The following is a 20233-nucleotide window of genomic DNA, read 5'->3' as shown; positions in this document are numbered from 1 at the left end:
GCTCCGCGGCAGTGATATGACTCACTTGTGTGGCGTCACCCGCGTTCAGCCAATCCTCATCCAAACACGTCGGATTACATAAACGCAAACCGATGCTCGAGTGTACTGTGGTCATGAGGTCACCTGCGCCGAGGAGTCATTTCCCTTCACGCACTCGTTCTCTTTCCATGCGCGCGCGCGGCATTTTCACGCGCTGCACTTCAATGCCCTCACAAAAACTGCACAACGCACCAATACTGAAACAGCCTAGAACGGCGCTGCAAGTGGCTTTGAGAGCGCAATCCTTCCATCAACCCGGCAGCTGAGCGCCCAAAGGGCAAACGAAACGGACAGGCGAAGGCAGAAGGGCGCGGCCACGGAATGTGAAGGGTCAACTAGCGCGGGAGCTGAACACCCGCTGCAGAATGCGAGCATACAGAGCTTGCTTCCAAGCAGCGTTAAGGGACTCTAAAAAAAGTTATGCTGTGCCTCACAGGTTTAATTAAGGACGGCGCTTCACTAATATCTTCAAGCAAGAATATTTTTAATGCGTTGCTTAGAAGGCAGCATAACCGCCGGTATTTAAGGGTAAAGGAGTGGATTCCAAGAGAAGGCAAGCGTAACAGGGGGCGGCAGAAGCCTAGGTGGTGTTGGGGATCGGAGTCGCTTCTCGACACAACCTCGGTCAAGATGACGCCCGCTCCGACCCGGAGAGGAGTGCCGCTGAGTGAAGGGTTCGTTAGTGGAGAAAGAAGACTTGGTTTATTATTACATATTTACAAGCTTTTAAGTTCAGAAGTGAGCTGCTTCGACTGCGTCTGCAGTCCAGTTTTATACACTGCGTCTTCCCTAAATTCCCCAGGTAGGGGACGCCCTCGCCGTGGTGCGTGTGGCCAAAACTTTCACTATCACACACAAACAGACACCTCCGCACACATGGACACGCCCCTGGCTTAAGTTGAGCCCGAGAGAAAGGGGTATGCGGCCAGGACCCCGTCGGGATGGCAGGAGACGTCAGGTGGTCGGCCGGCTCTCCGCCGGTCGGTGATCTTCGAAGAAACCGAGGCGCAACCTCATCAGGAGATAATCCCCAGTGGTTCTGCCATTAGCGATGGCCGGCGAAGTCTGCAGACAAGCCACTGTGGCGATCCGTTCACACGCTGGTGCTGTGCCCGTGAGGCCAGGAGTAGTCGGGTCGGTGGAGACGTCGGGGAAAATCGGAACACAGCCGGAACCACTTCGCGGCTGGCGACAGCGACTCCTTAACGGGATTTTCGCAGAACCCTGCTCCCCCCTTGTCCCAAGCAGCAACGACCGGGCGAGCGCGGTAAATGCACCCCGCAGACACCTGGCGAGAGATTCAGTCTTGGTGGAAATCCTCGAGACATGCTGGCGCCAATCCTAATACCAGCTGGCGGCAGTTCCTAATAGTGGGCGGACGAGATTAAGAAGGTCGCGGGGATAGGGTGGCTGCGGCTGGTACAGGACAGGGATATGTGAGAGGTCTCTGTCCGGCAGTGGGCGTAGTCAGGCTGCTGCTGATGATGATGAACGATCTGTAATCACAATTTTAAATCCAGCTTCTTCGCGCCTTTCCCTCTGCTCTCGTAACTTTTTGCACGCTCAAAGGCCGGCGCTGCTCCGCCGGCCGCACCCACCCACTCGGCCCCACGCACGTGAACTCCCCGGGGGGCGGAGCTGCCTGACCCACCAAGCTGCGTGGCTGACCGGCCGCGGGTATGGCAGCTGCGTGACGTCTGGAAGAATCTCTCTTGACCGACATACGCAGACAGGCGACACGGGTGAGAACAACAGTTTCGAAAAGTCGCTGGAAAGGACTCGCCAACATTCACTCGCGACTGTAGGTTCTCCGCTGTGTGCAGCAGAAGTGATTCTGGTGTTCATGACAGCACAACACTGCAGTGACTGAGCGAGTTTATGTCCTCTGCTCGGAACGTGCTTCAGGGTCCATTTAAAGAATGCAGGTAGCCTACAGCGAGGATCTTGGTGGCAGTGGCCCGCACACTATGCTCATTTCTCGCACACATATCTCACGAATGTTCCGGTGGCAGCCTTAGGCACCCACTCATCAGGTTTTAGAAATAAACCTTCACGGGCCAAAGCTGCACCCGGCGGCAATCCTTTCAGTGGAGCGCCGTACAGCCCGAATCGAACCCATTAGCCCGTGCTCAGCAGTACAGTGGAACGTCACGCGTCCCGACCACGATGTGACCGACCAGGTGGGATGTTTTTCAGACTTGTCAACAGAATGGAAAGCATTCCGGGCTGAAGCTCAAAGCAAGGCTACAAAAAAAAATAATAAAACGACCAACGCAGATGCAAGAGCGCAACGGCAATATTAAGTGGGTACTTAAGCTCCGCCTCAAGGGTATGACGCGACCGCTTTAGTGGTCATTTGCTATTTTGTTAATTAGTACCTCATTCTAATTACACACATTCATTAGCATACATCAGTACACATATACTCTACACCACGTGATACACCACAAGACACACAAAACTCGCCTTAAACCAAATCGAACGAACGCGGCTTTATGCCCTGGGCGCGGGCATCTTCAGACAAAGCGAAAGCTTCGTGCGCCTTTCGTTAGCGTGCCGTGAACATGAGACAAGGAGTGGCGGCAAGGACGAATCGGTGGCGAAGCGAGAGGCCCCGCTTTGGCGGGCGCAGCCATGTTGCCTGAACGTAGAGCGGCGTCGCGGCGCACGCTATTTTGGCAAAATAGCGCTTTACGCTCTGCGCATGCGCATTTCGGCGCCCCAAACATCTCGAAGGGGGCGGGGCAAAAATTGGGGCCCTCTATTCTAAAATTCCTTAATAAGGAGACAGACTAAGCATACACCGCTTCGTTAAGGTCCGGTGTTTCTCATGTCAGCGATCACCGACAAGGTAGCAGAGATAAATAATAAACGAGGCGATGCACAGAGCGCGCGTCAAGACACGGTGCTGCAATAACTGTCGCAACTCTTGCGTCAGCTATACAGAAATCAGATGTTCTTTCTCTCTTTATGTCCCGCGGGGTATATGAAGCAGCGACAGAGTCGAACGATCTAAAAAAATATATATATTGTCCACCAATTCCTGTGCAGACACTTCAAGGCACCGAACAGAGGCAGACACTTCAAGGCACCGACCTGGAACTAACGGAGATGACATAGTATACGTTAATCTAAGCTCTCGAAGTCCTCGCTAGCCCGCAGCATAGGACGTTCCTATAGCCTCCCATATCGAGCGCAGACGAAAGATAACACACAAGAACAATTGATTGCGAAGCCAAAAGGTAACTTGCCTTTTTTTTTTCCCCACACTGCCTCTTCTTTGAAACGAACGACCTCCGAAAAATGAACGGCAAAGGAGTCTCCCTCGTCGGCGTGCGCGAGACGAAGAACAATAGCAAACGCAGCAGCTGACTTGAGATCAAAAGGACGTGCAAGCGCACTCAGGAATCCAAGAGACAGCAATCGCAGGCATAGCTTCGCTTGTCGCTGGCGAAGCTATGCCTCAGTGAAATGGTGCGCAATGGTGGGTTGCGCTGTAGTACTGCACATCACCACGAAAGACGATGCAATAAACTGTGCCCCCCCTCCGTGTCCTGCTCTGGCTACGTGCTGTTCGAATTCGCGAACCATCGATGGAATTTATCCTATCCCTAGGATTTGGGTGCAATGAAGCCGCAAATTTCATCGAGACAACCAGATTCTAAATGTCCAACCACCACTGGAAAAAAAATGAAATCGCGCTGAGGCGCAATGCGATACAACTACGGCTGCGGTAACGCGGCAGATACAATGCGATGATGCGCCTTGTTCTCGTAAAATGAGTTCTGCTAAGAGTACTCCTACAAATGCAGTAAAAACATTGTAACCTCTTGATCCCACGCTGGTGCTGCCTGTCTCATAAATGTTTTTAAAAGTCAGTTTAATAGTTGGTACATGTAGAAACAATATTAAAGTGAACACGCGAGGCTGCAGGCTACCGAGGCGATGCGAGCCGCTCGCGCGCTTCTGGCTGTTCTAAACATTGGAGGTCTGCTCTATAGAACAGCTGAGCACGCCGTAGTGCTCGCTCGGAAGCGCATCTCGCTTCTTAAATCAGTCACGGGTCTTAAAATTCCCACTAATGAAAAAATTGCACGCACAAATCATAGTGCTTTCAACAGGGCATGCGACTCGCCACAGGCTCGAGTGCTCACATCACTTCTCCAGCGTGTACATGCAGACACAGAAGGTCCCAGTGTAAACAAAGGACAGCGATGGAAGTGCTCCGACTTCCCTCAAGGGCGAAGATGGCGGCCAAAGCGAGATATCGCGCTGCTCGCTGTTGTTCGTGCGTGATATTGTTTTTATGGTAGGACACAAAAGTGACCTCGCGGCCCGCAACAGAGGTATACCGAAAATTCCGCTCCTTGGCCGGCCCCTGGCAGCCAAATGACAGCAGATTTCGCATAAGGTGTCGTAATACTCACCGCATCGATTCATCGATCATCAAGGGCAGCGCTTTGTGTCCTCGTGAAGCGCTCTGAATCTCCGTAATCCTCATTTTGTTGCTCATACGGCTACTGCGCACGATTTAAAAAGCAGGCGGGGCACACAGGAGAGGTGGACTCGTCCTGTCCCGTCTCCTTATCGCACGGTACTGGGCACGCTTAACATCCAACGCCGGCGCGAAAACCTTGCAAGGCCTTCATTAAGCTGCTTCAGTGTTGCGCTGTCTGCGCCGTGCATATTCCTTCGTCCGTCCCGCCGCGGTGGCACGGGACATCATGTGATGCGACACCCGGCTCGGCTACTGAGCCACAGTATCCGGATTCGAACCCGGCCGGGTACTCTGGCTCAGGCGAAACGCAAAAAGGCGCCCGTGTGCTGTGCGAGTGTGTCAGTGCAAGTTAAAGCTCCCCAGGTGGTCAAAATCATTCCGGAACCCTCCACTACGGCACCTCTTTTTTTTTTCTTTCACTCCCACCTTCCTCCCTTCCCATGCGGCGCGGTCGAGGTATCCACCGAGATAAGTGAGACAGTTACTGCGTCATTTCCTTTCCTCGAAAACCACTAACCTTCGTCCGCGTTATTTTTCGAGCAGTGCTGAGAGCATTTACAGCTGCCAAGGTTACGGAACAAGGAAAGAAAGCGAACGCCGGTCGTGACTCCCATAAAAAAACATGCATTCAACCTCCCCACTCAGCCCTGTTAAATTAATTTCTGTCCAACGATTCCCCGCTACGTAGGGCCGTAAAATGTGCCCACCCGACTCAAGGCGAGCCTCGCCGATATGCGGCAGCCACTCACGTGGTCCATGTCCGCGGTGGCAACGAAATCCATTGTGAGCGCCCCCTCGGTTGCCATCGGCAGGCAGATTCAGCGCGCACACCAGCAACCACCGCGGGCGACTCTGTCGACAACGGGTCAGCCGCCAAATCGCCGCCGTCTACTCATGAAATGCACGCGGCACCAGCACACATCGCTTGCGTATGAGCGGCGCTGATAAAAAAAAAAAAAGAGGAGGAAAAAGCGTCAGCCCTGAAACTTCCTGGAGACCGGATCGCGACGGAGCAAGGCGATGTTGACCAGCCGCCGATAAGGCTACGCGAGAGTTCCGCGCGGCCAGAGATATTCGCCATCGAAAAAAGGTGGCCTTGGTATATGCGAACGGTATCTGCGCAACGGGCCTCTACACCCTTTGCCTGTCTTTCTCTTGACAGCCGCGATAAGCGCGCTACGGATGGTGCGTTTACGCTAGCGGTCACCAGGTGGCGTGGCAAGAAAGAAGGAAAAAATGCGATCGAATGCCTCCTCACAGAGAGACGCGCAAGTGGAGAGCCTTCCCACGACTCCAAAGCGGTTCGACATGCAGTGCAACTCTCACCACTCTGATCACTCCAACTGTGCATGGGCGCGGAGAGCAGCCCGGTAGTTCTCGGTGACGTATTTCACGACGACTCTGCTCGTTATCCGCTCTTTTGCCTCCTCGTCACATTGGCAGTGCCATTGCACGCCGCATCCTGGAGAACTAGAATGTGCTCGTCTATGTTTTCATGTTTTAACGCGACAACGTTATGCAGCTCGCGTCGCACAAAATCCGGCGTCGCCGTTGATCATGAGCGAAAAATACCCAGAGAGCAACCTAGGAGGCAGGTGGGCCACCTAGATCACGTGACCTTGCGGCGTCATCACAACCTGCTCACAGGATTGTGAGCAAACTGCACACCGTGGCAGGTGGCAGTTAAAATAATGCCTGGTCGCGAGAGGTTGCTCAGGAAGAGCAACCCGTTCCACAAGCCCCACCGCCGGGGGCACCTGCCGTCGCTGGGCAGTGGCGCATCGCTTAACCGATGCACCTCTGCGCCAGGAGCGGTATGAGGACTGTCAGGCATTGATGAGTGTAAAGTAGAGAACGACCAATTCAGCACACATGGGCAATAACCCATTAAAGCTATCGCGTCATACCCTCAAGGCGGAGCTGGAGCGTCCCCTACAATTTTGTTTTACTATTGTTATTTCCCATTTCGAGGTCCAGCGCAGCCCAATCTAATCGGCCGTCATAACGAAGCTGTCGAAACGCTGCACCGCATTTATCGCGCATGCACACAGCAAACGGCGCATTGTTCACGAGTGCTGCACCGAATCCCAGGGACCACGCGCCGCAGCGCAAAGGACAGAGGCCGACCAACGGGGAAACAATGATGCACGGAGGGGACACACTGTACGGCCCGCGAACAAGCGCAGCCCCGCGAGCTCCACCTCCTCACCCATCCTCCCATGAAGGCTCGCGGACACGCGCACTACTGCACCCTAACGCGAGACAAGTGCGCCAAGGGTACAGACGGAAAGTGACGGGCTAACGCAATTCATGCTGCTGTGCTGCATGAAAAACATCCGAGTGAGAACACAGGCGTTGCCGTTTGTTAGCGGGACAGTTTGGCGTAAACTAAGCGGGACCTTTCGAACTTGGAAGCGCAACTGGGGCGCGCCTACAAGTTGACAGTCAACGCGAACCCATTACAGCCACACGACACGTCTTGTTCAGCTCGGCGAACCCTTTTCAAAGGCTGCTGCCCTGGAGCGCATCGACTTGGCTCAAGCCAAACCTACTTTGGACAGTGGTTGGGTGACCTGCACCGACGCGTTCAAAATCACAAATTCCCTTTGCCCTCGACCACGTGGAGCATTAAATCCTCGGCACTTCCTTGCACGCCCACCATCATGCAAGTGGTGTCTGCGTGCCAGGTGTACTTTGCAGACGAGGAGAGCGGAGATAATGAAGCGCGAACAATCGAAGGCAGAAATTCCGCGACACATTTTTCCGCCCATACATGCTGGGCAAACTGGAGCAGGTACACAAAGGCTAAGCGAAGATCAGAAAAACAAACAAGCGCACACACACACACACAGAAACACACAGAGAGAGAGAGAGAAAAGCTACAAGGGCCGCAGCGGTAGAGAGAGCCCTGCGCGAAGTTTTGCGCCCATGCTACAGTGTTCTAGAAGCACTGCACCCATGCTCACGTCGGCCCAATGCCGGAAGACGCACTGCAGCTGCGCGCGCGACGTCCCGCTCAGTGTGCGACCGCGGGGTGCAGGGCCTCCGTGGTTGCTGCGACGACCGCGAACGGCTCGAGTAGCGACTCATCGAAAGCGCAACGGGGTGAGTCGCCCCGGTGGTGCTCCCCGCTCGTCAAAGGAGCGGCACGGGAGGAGAGAGATGGTGTAGTCTGACATGGCAGGTAAACACGGAGGCGGCAAAAAAGAAAGAATAGTGTGTGTGCGCGCGCGTGTGTGTGTGTGAGGGGGGGGGGGGGGATGCAGGCGAGGCAAAGGATTAGAACGGGTCGCCGCGACGCGTCCGGCAGCAGCGGTGACAGTACAGGGACAGCGAAAACAAAAATCGCAAGCGACGCTCGAGCCTTCGGGCGCGCAGGGACGGGCTTCAAAGCGATCAGCGCTAATATTGCGTGCAGGGTCGAAGAAGAAAAGCCCAACACCGTTGCTGGCCCTGTCAATATACGGAGGGCCTGTCTTTCGAGATCGCAAGCACCATCCTCCCGAAAGCCGTGACAAGGCCTGAAGACACATTATGCAGGCTGCGCGACTCCGGACGACCTCACCGAGGTAATTTTTGCACCGACTACTTCGGCCGGACGGACGGGCACCTTGGTGCTGCTCCACCGAGTGCGCCGAAAAGCAGCGCGTGTTTCGCAACCCGACCAGGCAACGCAGCGGCACGTTAAGCGGCCGTTCGCCTAGCCGGAACCATACGGGCGACCGGTGGCTCGTGTCGTCAGCCTCCCGCCGGCGCAGGAAAAAGAACCGCGTGCCATCGGAAAGGGGGGGAAAACGCGGCGGGTCGTTGCACAGGCAGAGCGGGCGGTGCCGCAAAGCATTGCGACGCCGCGTTCAGATCGGGGAGCAAGCGCACGCGAGCCCGCAGCACGCAAATGAGACGCACATCGCTGCTGGCTTCGTTTCGCAGTGCTCTCGACCCCGATAGCCAACTGCATGCACGCCGGGGAAGTGGCCACAAGAACGCCCGGCAGCGAAAGCACGTCCCGCGGTCTCCGCAAGAATGGCGCCTCTGTTACGCAACGCCGGCCATACTTGCACTTTTTGTGGTATGCACCACAGATACATCGTCGTCCAGTGGGAATGGACACGGTGGACAACACTGCGCATGTCCCAAAGCCAATCCGTGACGCGTTACGCACCACAATGGACGACCCGATGCTCGGATGGAGCCACTGCCAAACACTGAAACCGCGCGTCGCGTAATTGGCGGCCTGCCGTCCACGCAACGGGCCACCTCTGACTTCATTTCAAACGGGACTCGAGCTATTTTCCTTGGATGGCGACGCTATTCGGAAAGGAATGACCATTCATCGCTCACAGCGTGCGCCAAAGAGAAGGTTCCGTTTCGATGTTGGGCTGTAAACAATCGGCCGGATTAGCGGCAAGAACAGCACCAGCGAGAGGTTTCGCGAGTGCCCGCAAAAGCTTGCACGGCCACTGCAGGAACTGCAGTAAGGTTCCTCCACGGAGTGTATATAGCACCTCGTTATCGCTTTGCGCACCACAACCATCACTATCGTCATCAGCCGGGTGCTGTACAAGTGATATGGATCCACTACCCCTTGTTCTGCCTACCTGGTTCTCCGCCGCACATAGCTACGTTTTTCTGGCACTGAATATTCTGTTCCCTTAAAAATGCTCTCCTCATTACCCGTCCCTCCCAAATCAATTTTCACCTCTTAATTTCCACTGCGTTATATAATCAATCACTATTCATTGCGCCAGGAGTGGTACGAGGAATCCCTGCGGTCGATGAATGTAAAGTAGAGAATGCGCAATTCTGCATTCATGGGCATTAACCCATTAACGCCTTCGCGTCATATCATCCTTAAGGCGGAGCTTAAATGTCTAGTCGAATTTTTCGTAATCATTAACAATTATCACGCTGATTGCACTCGTCTCTCAAATTTACCCCCATCGGATACGGGTAACCGCTCAGTAAAGAAATATAAGAATGACCAAATAAAACGTAAAACGAAATGGAATTGGTGAGGGAGCTCCGGTGCCACGGTACGTGCCTCGTACGAAAGCTGAGGAGGAAAGGATGGAAGCAGCTATAGACTATAAAATGCCGGCTGCCCTCCAGGGATCAGGTAGCCGAACCAAGACACGCAGGAGAGTGCAAATCTCTAAAAATAAAACAAATGTGCAGGCGCACGCCTGATCGCGGACAGGAAAAGTGGCGTTTGAACCATGAAATATGCGGAACGACTAAACATTCGAGGAAATCGGCCCGTTGACTCGCTTTCCGCGTCGAACACGCACGCAAATATGGGAGAAGACATATCGCGTAGGCGGCGGCGCTGACCGCGCTTTTTCCGCCATCCGACGGAAATATTTGATCGACGGGCGAAGAAAAGCAAAAGCGCGACACACGCCAAGTGCAAATCCCGCGGCGCCTGCAGGGAACGCGCCACGTACCCACTTGAGAGGAAAACAGAAATGCGCGACGGAAACAAGCTATGGATGGTATCGGTAAAGGAAATGCGGAAGAAAAGGCCGCGAAAGCGGTCATCCAGCTGCGACCCGACGAAATAAAACAATGATAACAATACTTCCGCCGCACTCCGTATATAAAGCGGCCATAATTCATAAATGTCGAGTTCATACGCACGCAAGCGGAACCTGCACGAACGACGAGGATGTGTGTACTACGCGGCTGCCGCGCCGCCGAACAGTGCAGCCCGCAGCGTGAACAAATATGGAAGGTAGAAGAAAACATTACAGATAAGTGTGCAAAGCACGCACCCCGCCGTCCTGACTTGACGAAACCTTCAGAATTTATGCGCATAGGCAGGCAAAAGGGCCCGGAATGCAGCATTCGTCGCCTTCTATATAAGCCTTCTCAGGGCGTCTAGCAAGGTATATACTCTTTTCAGATTCCCTCACCACTGAAAAGGCGGGGAAATACGATACTGGACAGTATAAAAGATCTATATTCAAAGAAGAAGGGGGAGGGGGGGTGACTTCACTGAAACTGCAGACGCATTGTAAAAAAATAATAATAAAAAAGATAAAGGAAAGAAACAGTGGGTGCGCAAGAGTGTTGTGAAACTCGTGCCACTTCTGCGCTTTTGTGCGCCTGTACACCCGTTCACTTGACTGCATCAGTGTTTTATGTATGCACGAAATATAAGCACAGTTGCGACAAGCACTGCAGTACCTTCCTGCCACTCTCATTAGCCAGCCTTATAAAAAAAAAATAACCACCTCCACGGCGCTGATTTACATGGTATCCCAGGCAACACCTCACGTGTTTCTTCCACGAAGGAGCAATGTATACAGACGGGGCAAGAGGACTATACTCGGCGAGCATAGGAGGCGACGCCGACGCACAAAGACTCCAAGCGCAAGGAAGCACCTCCTCAGACCTGTACGCACGTATTACAGCACTACCCCAGAGGATGCCGTTGCCTCGTCGCCGAAGCACTACTCGCAGCACACAGGCATTTAAGACACGGCGAAATAGAGAGAGAGAGGGGGGGGGGGGGATAAAAATTTCCAGCTGGCCCTACGCGGTCCACTGGTGTCCGGTCAAGTCAGACTTCCGCAACTGAGTCCGCGCCTGCTCCGCTAGCTAATGAGCGTCTCGAGATTCCCGGCAATCTTTTTTTCCCTTTTAAACTCTCGTTTTTCCTTCGCTGCCTGCCCGCGAGGCACAGCACGCTCCCGTTGCCGCGCAAAATGATCGCCGCTTTCCGACCAGCCGGCTGCTTCCTCGGCGGCGGGGGGGGGGGGGGGGGGGGGGCACTCGGGTGCTGCTAACGGCCAAGGGGGCAGGAGAAAAAAAGAAGCAAAACTGGCAAGCCTAGCAGCCCACACTAAATCGTCCGCAGTCATGCATCCGTATATAAGGCGCTTACCTTTTGCCACAGCGGCGCCGCATTATATACGGTGGCGCGGGACGTCTTTCGAAGGAGCCTCGAAACGAATGGGTCGAAGAACGGACCAAGGCTAACACCTGCCTAAGAGAGGCACGGGGCCTGCAGATTACTTTCTAGGCCCCTTTTGTGCTCGTTAAAGGGCACGTAAATCTCATTAAGCTAATGCCACGAGGAAAACAATAAAGTAGCCGCGGGAACACTTGCGCGTTCCGATCCTTCGTCGCCTCCATTGGTCTACCTCGTGCGTCGAGGCGGATTCTGCTTGCGTCGAGCTAGCGATGACACGGCATTGGCCACGCAAGACATTTACGAAAAAAAAAAACACACCGCCGCACGCGTCGTAATACAGTGATCGCTTTGCTGTACGCTGCAAGCGTATAGTATAGCACGGCTGTAGTACAGACCTCTCCAATAAGGGCTACCATGGACATCGCCGTATCACACCGACACGGTGGAAGTGACGGCGGAATCGGTCGGCAACAGCCTCCGTGTCTTGACTGCTTTTCCAAAGGCGCATACGGCCCCGACAAAAATTTCCTTCGTCATAAGTACTCTGCGGACTGCACACTGAAACGTTTTGTCAGTGCTAGGACATCATTCTCGAGCTCGTCGTCCGAAAAGACGGAGCACGTATGTTTCACTGAGTTCGGGGTCATCAGCGCACTTTGCAAAGCGCTGACAACGGCGGAAAGTGAAAGAGACGCAAGTCGTTGGCTGAAGCCGAGCCGCCACGTTGTGTGCAGAGGTCGTTGATTCGTGAGTAAAACCGCTCGGAGCCGACTCGACACGAAGGAGACAGCATTTGGTTTCGGATTTGCCGCTGCTCTGAGAGGCGAGTCATCCCCTTTCGTGCACCGCCACTCAGGCCGCACCGGCAGAGCACGAACGGCAACGCTCCGATTTGGCGGCCGACCTGTCGCCTACGGGTGCGCCACGAAGGAGCCGCACGAGCGGAGCTTTCTTCGCATCGCGACATCCCATCTGGCGGCCATTCATACCAAGTGGCTCTCGCCTGCACGCAGTTCAAATGGAAGCGACAAGCTTTCTTCCCAAGTCTGCAGGCGAGACCAAACAGGGTGGCCTCGCGCCGCACGTCCTATCTGCATGCGGCCGCGCGCAGGAAGGGGAAACAAAAAGCCCCGACTGAGAGCCAGTAACCGCGGACAGATAAGCGAACGAGCTCACTCCCCAAGGGCGAGCTTGATGCGCCGGGATAGACGGTTCCGTATTAGCGAGCACGCGAGGCGTAGCTCTGCCTCTGCTTTTTCGCCCTGACACAGAAACCAAAACCCCATTTCCGCTGCGGTAGCTGTTGCACAAACAAAGTTCACCAACTGCAGCGCACGACCGCAAGCAGCCGGAACTCGCGCGTGACCAACCGAGCATCGCTGGGGAAGGCGGTCGGTTCAGTGGCCATGTATGCCGACATGCATGCCACGCGAGGCGTTACAGCTATAGGTACGAGAAGTTCGAAATTATGAGCACCGAGTCAAACTCTTCTCCCAGACCACATGGGGGGTTACCGAAACGAAGGCGGTGGTAGGCAAGTCCTGCACACGGTGCCGCTCGGCAAGAGGCAAGCCGCAATGGGCAAAGAACGGCGTGGGACCGCGGCTGACAAGGCGGACGAGGCCGACTCACGGAAACGGCCCGCTGTGGCCGCTCACTCGGCCGTCGCCACTGTTCTCACGGCGCTCGCAACGCGAAAGGGACGCCTCTGAACACATTCGTTGCCCCATTGTGTCGTTATTACTGCGCCCTCACGATGGCTCCTAATGTTTCTGAATCACACACGCCTCTCCGCACATTTGCCACACTCAACGACGGTCAGATGGGGCCGCCGCTACCTGCGCACTTCCTCTCTCGTGTTTCTGTTGCGCGCAGCCAGCGGCGACAAGCCGTTGCGAAAGAAATGACGCGGGGCGTTACGCGACGCTTCGCTCCCCGGCCGGCCAAACGGCCCATCGCGCTCAGTTCTGTCGCAGTCGCTACTGGTACGAGCGCGCGTCAAAGAAAGAAGCGCGTCCCGAAGCGTCCACAAATCGCCACACACAAACTTCTCGGCAAACTGGAGCGAAGCAGAGAAAAACATCCACCGTTACATAAGACATGTTTTCGTTCTCAGGTGAGGAGATCGTCAGCGGTACGCCCAACGCCGAGAGTTGGCCCAGCCCCACCTGCCCGTGGCCCTCTGACGAAACGGCGGTGCTGCCGGCCCCGCATACCTGGGCGTGCGCACGACGACGTCGACCGTCCTCCATCGCGGAAGCGGACGGAGCCCACCGCCGCGGGGCGCGACAGATAACGCCCGCACGCCTCCTGGCGCAAGAGGAGGCCCGACCGACCGACCTCGGGGCGGCCCCGTCCGGACGAAAGACGCGGCGAAGAAGGAGCAAGCGGAGAAATCGAGCCTACGGACGCAACACCGACAGAGCTCGACGATGAGAGGAGGGGGACGCCAAAATGCGAGCGTCATGGTCATCAGGCGAACAGCGCGCTCTGTGTCAGCCGCCGCGAGGGGACGGCAGCAGTCTGTCACGTTGAGCCAGCTGCAGAAGAGGGGGCGAAAGCGAGAGGGTGGCACGGGTCGTCAGGCGCCGCTCGAACAGGTCTGGAGCCGGCAACGAGCGCAAAGCCGACCACGAAATGCGCGCGCGGCAGCCACACGAAACAAATCAGTCCGCCACAACCGGACACGCATCTACCCCAGTGGGTGGCATGTAAGAGCTACCGGCCGGCGCGCGCACGACGGCCACTCACGACAGCCAACTATGCTCATGCAGCGCATGTTTGGCTGGCCAATCTCAGATATGCCCTAACAAGCGCCAGGTGCGGGGCGCCTAAACCGTCCCAACGTACCAACATCGCCAAATTGTTTTGGCGATAACTGGTGCAAGTGACCGTTGGCATGTTTAAAACGCGCGCTGAAGGCGCGAAACGCTCTTCATGGACTACCGCCCTCTAGTGTTTAAAATTGCAGCCAACGCAATTGCCGACCGCAACTCGTCATGGCGGTGGGAGTAGCGCGACATCGGGCTGGACGAGTGTGACTCGTCATTGGCGATACTGGTAACCTCCCATGACGAGTACAATCCGGTGATTGTAATTAAGGGGTAACAAAAATGAGGCTGGGGGAGGGCAAAGAGGTTGCATATGACGGTCAGTGCCAGCAAATTCCCAGCAGCAGCGCGGGACGGTCCCGAGCGTTGTTACTCGGAGCAGTCCACGAGGTACTCAGCCCGGCGCTCGTAGTCAACGCGGAACGTAACACCTACGCAACACTTGTGGCCCGGCTCGCAGTCACGGAGAAGGGGGCCTCCCTTCCAAGGAAGAAGCAGAGAAAAATATAGAGCGCAGCAGGAAGAAGGGGAGCCACTTTAGATGCCTGCCACGCGCCCGGGTGTGACCGGGAAGAGGAAGCACGCGCGCACAACATGCTACAGCTACCGTTCCAGGGGTCACTGCACGCTGCGAGAAAGACGCAGGCAAACACTTCGGAGTGTAGGGGACCAAAAGATGGCACTGCCCACCCACGAAACGAACGCTGGAAAGCTCTAGCACACCGGAGACAGACGCTGTTACAAGAGGCGAAGGAGGAGAGTAGGACGCGCAGCTGGCATCCAGTGCACGTCTGCGCAAGTACGCCCCTCCACTATGCCAAAAGTCTCCTACTGCTGCACGGCTACGGTTACAGATCTAGGCTAATATAAAACTCTCGAACAGTAGCCACCTGTGCGCACAGATGTGCGCAGTACAGGAGGTCACAACCCCCGATGTGACGGCGACTAGTAATTTTTCTTAAGCTTTTACTTCTGCGCACTTAATTTTTTTCACGGGCTGAGTCCATACGTACGGAAACAAAAGCGGTCTTGAGCAAGGTTCAGTAGCGCACTGCCTTGACTCGAGGTGCAACGTTGGAGACGCGTCAGCGTATCAAATAGGGATTAGACACTAGACGTTTTTATTGGCGTAGTCATATTATCGGACGCCTGCTGCCCATGGACGCGCAGTGGCATGGGTACGACCAGGAGTCGTCCGGGCCAGACAACACAGGGCAACACCTGAGCATACCCTGTCCTGGCAAATATCGAAAGCCTTGAGTTCGCCCCAATCTATAGGCTCAAGCGTGAACAAAAACTGGTAGGAACACAAAGTTCCAGCGTGAAACAAAGGGCCAGTACGTTTACAAACGCTGGGCTTTCTGTCGGCTTCTTTGCACTCGCCAGAACACCGCCTTTGGTTCGCATCGTGTTTTGGAATCCAGCACACCGGTCGGTGATTCCGACCTGTATACACGTGCAAAAGAACGACCATGCCACGATTGGACAGGATTCGCTTGCCCCTGTCGAGACTACACTGTGCAATGGACAACAACAGGCTTGAGTTTGTCGTTGTCACAGTAAACGACACCCAACGAAGCGACTCAAATTAGCCCAATTCCGCGACAGAAGTGAATGCCAAGACGTTGTTCGAAGAAAACACTAAAGGTCGAAGGCGCGTCGTTCCGAACAGTGAATCTCGCGAGGTCGTTCGCACTCGGCCGGGAGAGCGTCGTTTCTCAAATACTGGGAGAGCCCGCACAAGACGATGATAACAAGCGTGTAGCTTCGAGCAGCAGTTTTTGGAATCGCTACGTGCCTGGTCGCGAGGGTTGCCACGGCAAACGCTGGCAAATCGTTTCCGGTGATGTGTTCCTGGTACGTTGTTCTCACAGCGATATAGTATTTTTATTATTGGAGAAATACAAAAACAAAGGAAAAGATGTCGCCAGCCGCGGCAATTGCCATCTGATATATCTTAAGCACCCGCGCTGCCGCCGGCGGAAATGAAAGGGAGAAGGACGCAAGGTGGCGATTGGGGCTACTTGGTTGTACACTGACCGTTGTTTTGTTCCCAGTGGTGGTTTCCACAGGTAGAGGAGAGCGATAGCGGGAAAGAACAGGGGAGAAATTTATACATTATCTCCAATATTTACGAATATATACAAAAAGGGTAAAAAGTTTGCGCGCACGTACCGTCCTCTCGCTAATGAATCGGGCGCGTGACGCACTACTGGACAAGCGGCCGGGGTGGAGCGCCCGGCGCGATACGGCTGCATCAGTGCGGCTTGTTAAAGGTAGGGAGGCTCTGAAACACCTTCCGAGGAGAGCACATCAACACGCTCAATCACTGCATTGTGTGGTCATGAACAACTGAGCCAAAAAACTACGGGAACACATTGTGGGCCTCAAGTGTGCATGGCGAAAGCCTTCCTGAATACTGTGTCACCTCGACTGCCTATTGCTATACTATTGCTGTACACAACTGTGCGTGCGCCGCGCGCCACAGCTGCCACTCCATGGGGCGAGCGGCGCGACTGACGTCACTGATGGGGGTGCGAGGAGGATGCGCGCCGGTGAGGGAGAGGGTAGCAGGTGGCACTGCGCCAAAATGAGCCGGACAGACACCGTCACCGCGAGTACGTGCGAGCGCTTGAAGGCTTTCGCCTTAATAGACAGTTTTAGCTGTGCGTACGCAAGTGCTTGCGTACGCAAGAGCTACGGCGCTGCGTGCGTTACGCTGTCCGCTCCGAAGTATAGTTTTAGCTGACCGTGCCGTAGCGTCCCTCAGGCGCACGTGGCGCCATCTAGTGACAAGAAGTCAAACCACATCAACGCTCGGTTGAAGAAAATTTCATCCGTGATTACTGATAACTACTGTGAGTGCATTGGGAGCCTTTTTTGTTCCAAGAAGAAAAACTATGCAAACCGAAGAAAATGCAAGATCTGGCTAAAAGTTAGAAAACTGCTTCGCCAGGTGTCGTTGCTACGAGGAAAACACGCTGAATATAGTTAGGCCTAGGAGCTTGATGATCGCCAAATTATCTGAAAAACAGGGGCTAGTTATCGCTTATACCGCTACGTGTGGGCAAGATTAGGCGAAATAAAAGCGAACCGCTACCATTTTAGCGAGCTATTGCGTCGGAGAATCCAGCGGCGACATGTATTTATTCCGAAGCGGGCGAGCAGGGCGCCGCCATCTTGTCAAAGTTAGCGTACGCAAGCCACGCAAGCGCCGCAACGCAAACTCCGCTGGCTAGCGTACGCAAGGCTACCGTACGCAAGACGCAAGGCTTGCGCTCTGCGCATGCGCACTACCGTCCCCGCAAACTCCTCGCGTACGCTAACTCTTTGCGTACGCACAGCTAAAACTGTCTAATAATGCACTTCTACACGCAGCAGAGAACCCATAATCGCACCCTTCTCCGTCGTTCGCACCTGCGTATACCAGTTGAGAGATGGCTATTGGTCAGATTCTTTCAGAAGTCAGGCAGTTACCATGGTCGCGGCCAGTAAGCCGCGTAGCGCCGGCGGGGCGGGAAGCTCTGCCCCCGGAGTAGGAGCGCCGACCTTCCAGCGTGCAGAAAGTGACGAGAGGAGAGGGAAGGCGCGAAGACGCTGAAATTCAAATTTTAAATACAGATAACTGAGCTTTTACAAAGCGCACCAAAAAAGTCCTGCTGGACAATATTCGTGAAGCGGCGTCCTTTTACATCACGGCATACGGCAACTTTATTAGGGCGCCTTTAAGCTTGCGTTGTTCTCGTCGTCGTCTTCGTGGCAACAATAAGCTTCACGACATAAACCCCTCGCGATCTGTGATCAACGGGAATGGAGCCCTGCATTGTTCATGTGACCCAAGTAAGCAAAAGAGTGGCTTCTATCAGAGGAGATGTACTGTCTCAGCGTTCATTTGGTGAATGGATGCAAACCAGCTTCCTTCAAGACACGCGAACAGACAGCTGGACAAGAGCACCCAGTTCTCGCGAGTCTTCATGCGCAACGCTCCCCGCAAAGCCCTGTCGTGGACAGCCTCACATCTCCACTAGGAGTCCTGGGAGAAACAACGAAGGTCATCTCGGCCGAATGTGCAATAGCTACACAATTCCATTCAACGCATGCAGCCGGGCCCGTACCGGCTCCATTCAGTGACGGGGCCACGACCTTCGTTCCCCTTCGACTACAGTGGCATTTCATTTCCCCGAGAGGGCAGAGATCTCGCCCGACAGAAGAAGAGGACGACGGGACGCCTGCAAGCGGCTCACGCCGCAGCGACGACACAACTACGGGGTCGTGCGCGCGAGCCCCGCATTTGACCCCGTCGAACGGGCAGGCGTAGACAGAGAGCTTCGACGACGCTGCACGAAATCAGGGAGAACACCAGGGGGCGTGCGGACCCCCCAATGAATAAGCGCGGCCAACGCACGACCCCACTCGCCACAGAAAACGAACGCAGGCCGAAAAGCAAATGGGTGCGCGGCGCCCCCTATCGGAGGCCAATCGTTTCAATAGCGCCACGGGCGACCATTAACGGCGGCGGCTGCTCCGAATTGGCGCGATCTGGAACGGCGCGCTCAGGGGCCGCCGGCCCTTCCCGTTTCCACCAGCCGGCGTGCGTAGAGGGGAAGGGCTCAGCAGGAACGGCAGTGCAGCCGCTTTCGCCAAAACTCGGTTAGTGCGCGCACGTACAGTTGCCGGACAGCCAGAATTCGCTTACGCGTCGATCCGTCACACCCGTTTCCCTCAAATGCTTCCGATGCGACTCGAAACCGCTGCTCTCGGGGACAATGAGCACCGCGTCGAATCAAACTATGCGGTCGGGACCGCAATCGGAGAAGTGGTGACACAAACTGGCGCAACGCACTGGTTCGAGCCGAGCATCTTCTTAGCGAAAACTCCGCGTCACGACCTGTTCCAAACAAAACGGAGAGGCTGCTCCACGGCTTCAGCTAAAGCGGCAATGCCTTTCTTTGAAAGCAGCTCGCAATAAATATAGCAGGGCGCTTAACAGCGCAGACAGACAGGCGTGTCAATTTAGCGCAGCGATTTAATATGATACAGCTCAAGAGGCTCCTTAAACGTTATGGGTGCAACTGAAAGTCACATGCGTCAACCTACCGAGCCAGACACAACGCGCCAACTGAATTTACTGCGTTGCAAATTCACTGACTAAAGAATAAACTTCATTAAAATACGCATCTGAGTACGGCAAAAGGAAATAAGACACAGCGCGCGACCTTGCAGTGAAAGCACAGGAGACTGCTAAACCAGAGGCTACAAAGCGCAATCAAAATGCGACGGTAATTTGGCCGCCATGTGAACCATCCTCATGGTCACGGTTAAGTCAGATAGAGCTAACGAAAACTACAGCCCAGTGACTTGCAACTGGCGCTCCGAATGAGTCAGCTGCGCCGACCATGCTTATGTGATTTTCTTTACTTTCTCCACTCGATCCCCTGTCGCTCTCAACCAGTACGTCGGTCTTCCCCTCAGGCGTCCACTCCGACACCCAACGAACCACTATACTACTAATCTGCGTAGGAGCACGTCCTGCTCAAGTCCGTTTTACTATCAACGAGACTTGCGTCAAATCTTGTGTGTCCTCTAATTAATACAGACGCGCAGATTCCACACACGGCTGATGCCGCCAAGCGACGGGGCCGGTGAAGTGGCACCCAGCTGGATGCAGCCGGAGGCGCTTCCTCCTCTACCTGGGGGTGCCGGCCGACAAATAACAGACCCCCTCGCGATCCTTCTCTCGCGAGAAGGACGTCTTGGCCGTCACAATAGAGTCTGATGATCTATCTCAACTGCCTTTTCGCGAAACTGGAGCGCCCCTGACCGCCAACGCCGCCGAAGCAGCCAGACTGCGCCAATCCTTTAAGTATGCCTTCAGCGCAGCCTTTCAACGTCCCTATTTCCGAGGCTAAGGAATGGTAGTGCGAAGACAAAAAAAAAAAATCACGAAAC

General features: G+C 54.9%; 1 protein-coding gene across 5 annotated transcripts in view; it reads right to left on the bottom strand.

Annotated features, from left to right (window-relative positions):
• The window catches only part of GckIII (Germinal centre kinase III), a 131543-nt gene that overhangs the window by 28305 nt on the left and 83005 nt on the right, over nucleotides 1-20233 (bottom strand). Inside the window, exon 1 of one of the 5 annotated variants that reach the window (XM_077659318.1) lies at nucleotides 5287-5442. The exons of the other annotated variants lie outside the window; for them this stretch is intronic. Coding sequence (XP_077515444.1) covers nucleotides 5287-5343 — 57 coding nt within the window. The 5' untranslated portion in view covers nucleotides 5344-5442. Of the gene's footprint in view, nucleotides 1-5286; nucleotides 5443-20233 lie in introns of those variants that run through there. 5 annotated transcript variants of the gene reach the window in all.

This window comes from Amblyomma americanum, chromosome 3 (assembly GCF_052857255.1).
Source record: "Amblyomma americanum isolate KBUSLIRL-KWMA chromosome 3, ASM5285725v1, whole genome shotgun sequence".
NCBI classification, from domain to species: Eukaryota; Metazoa; Arthropoda; class Arachnida; order Ixodida; family Ixodidae; genus Amblyomma; species Amblyomma americanum.
Note: the sequence above shows the minus strand (reverse complement) of the source record. Positions and strands in the feature narration are given on the sequence as shown.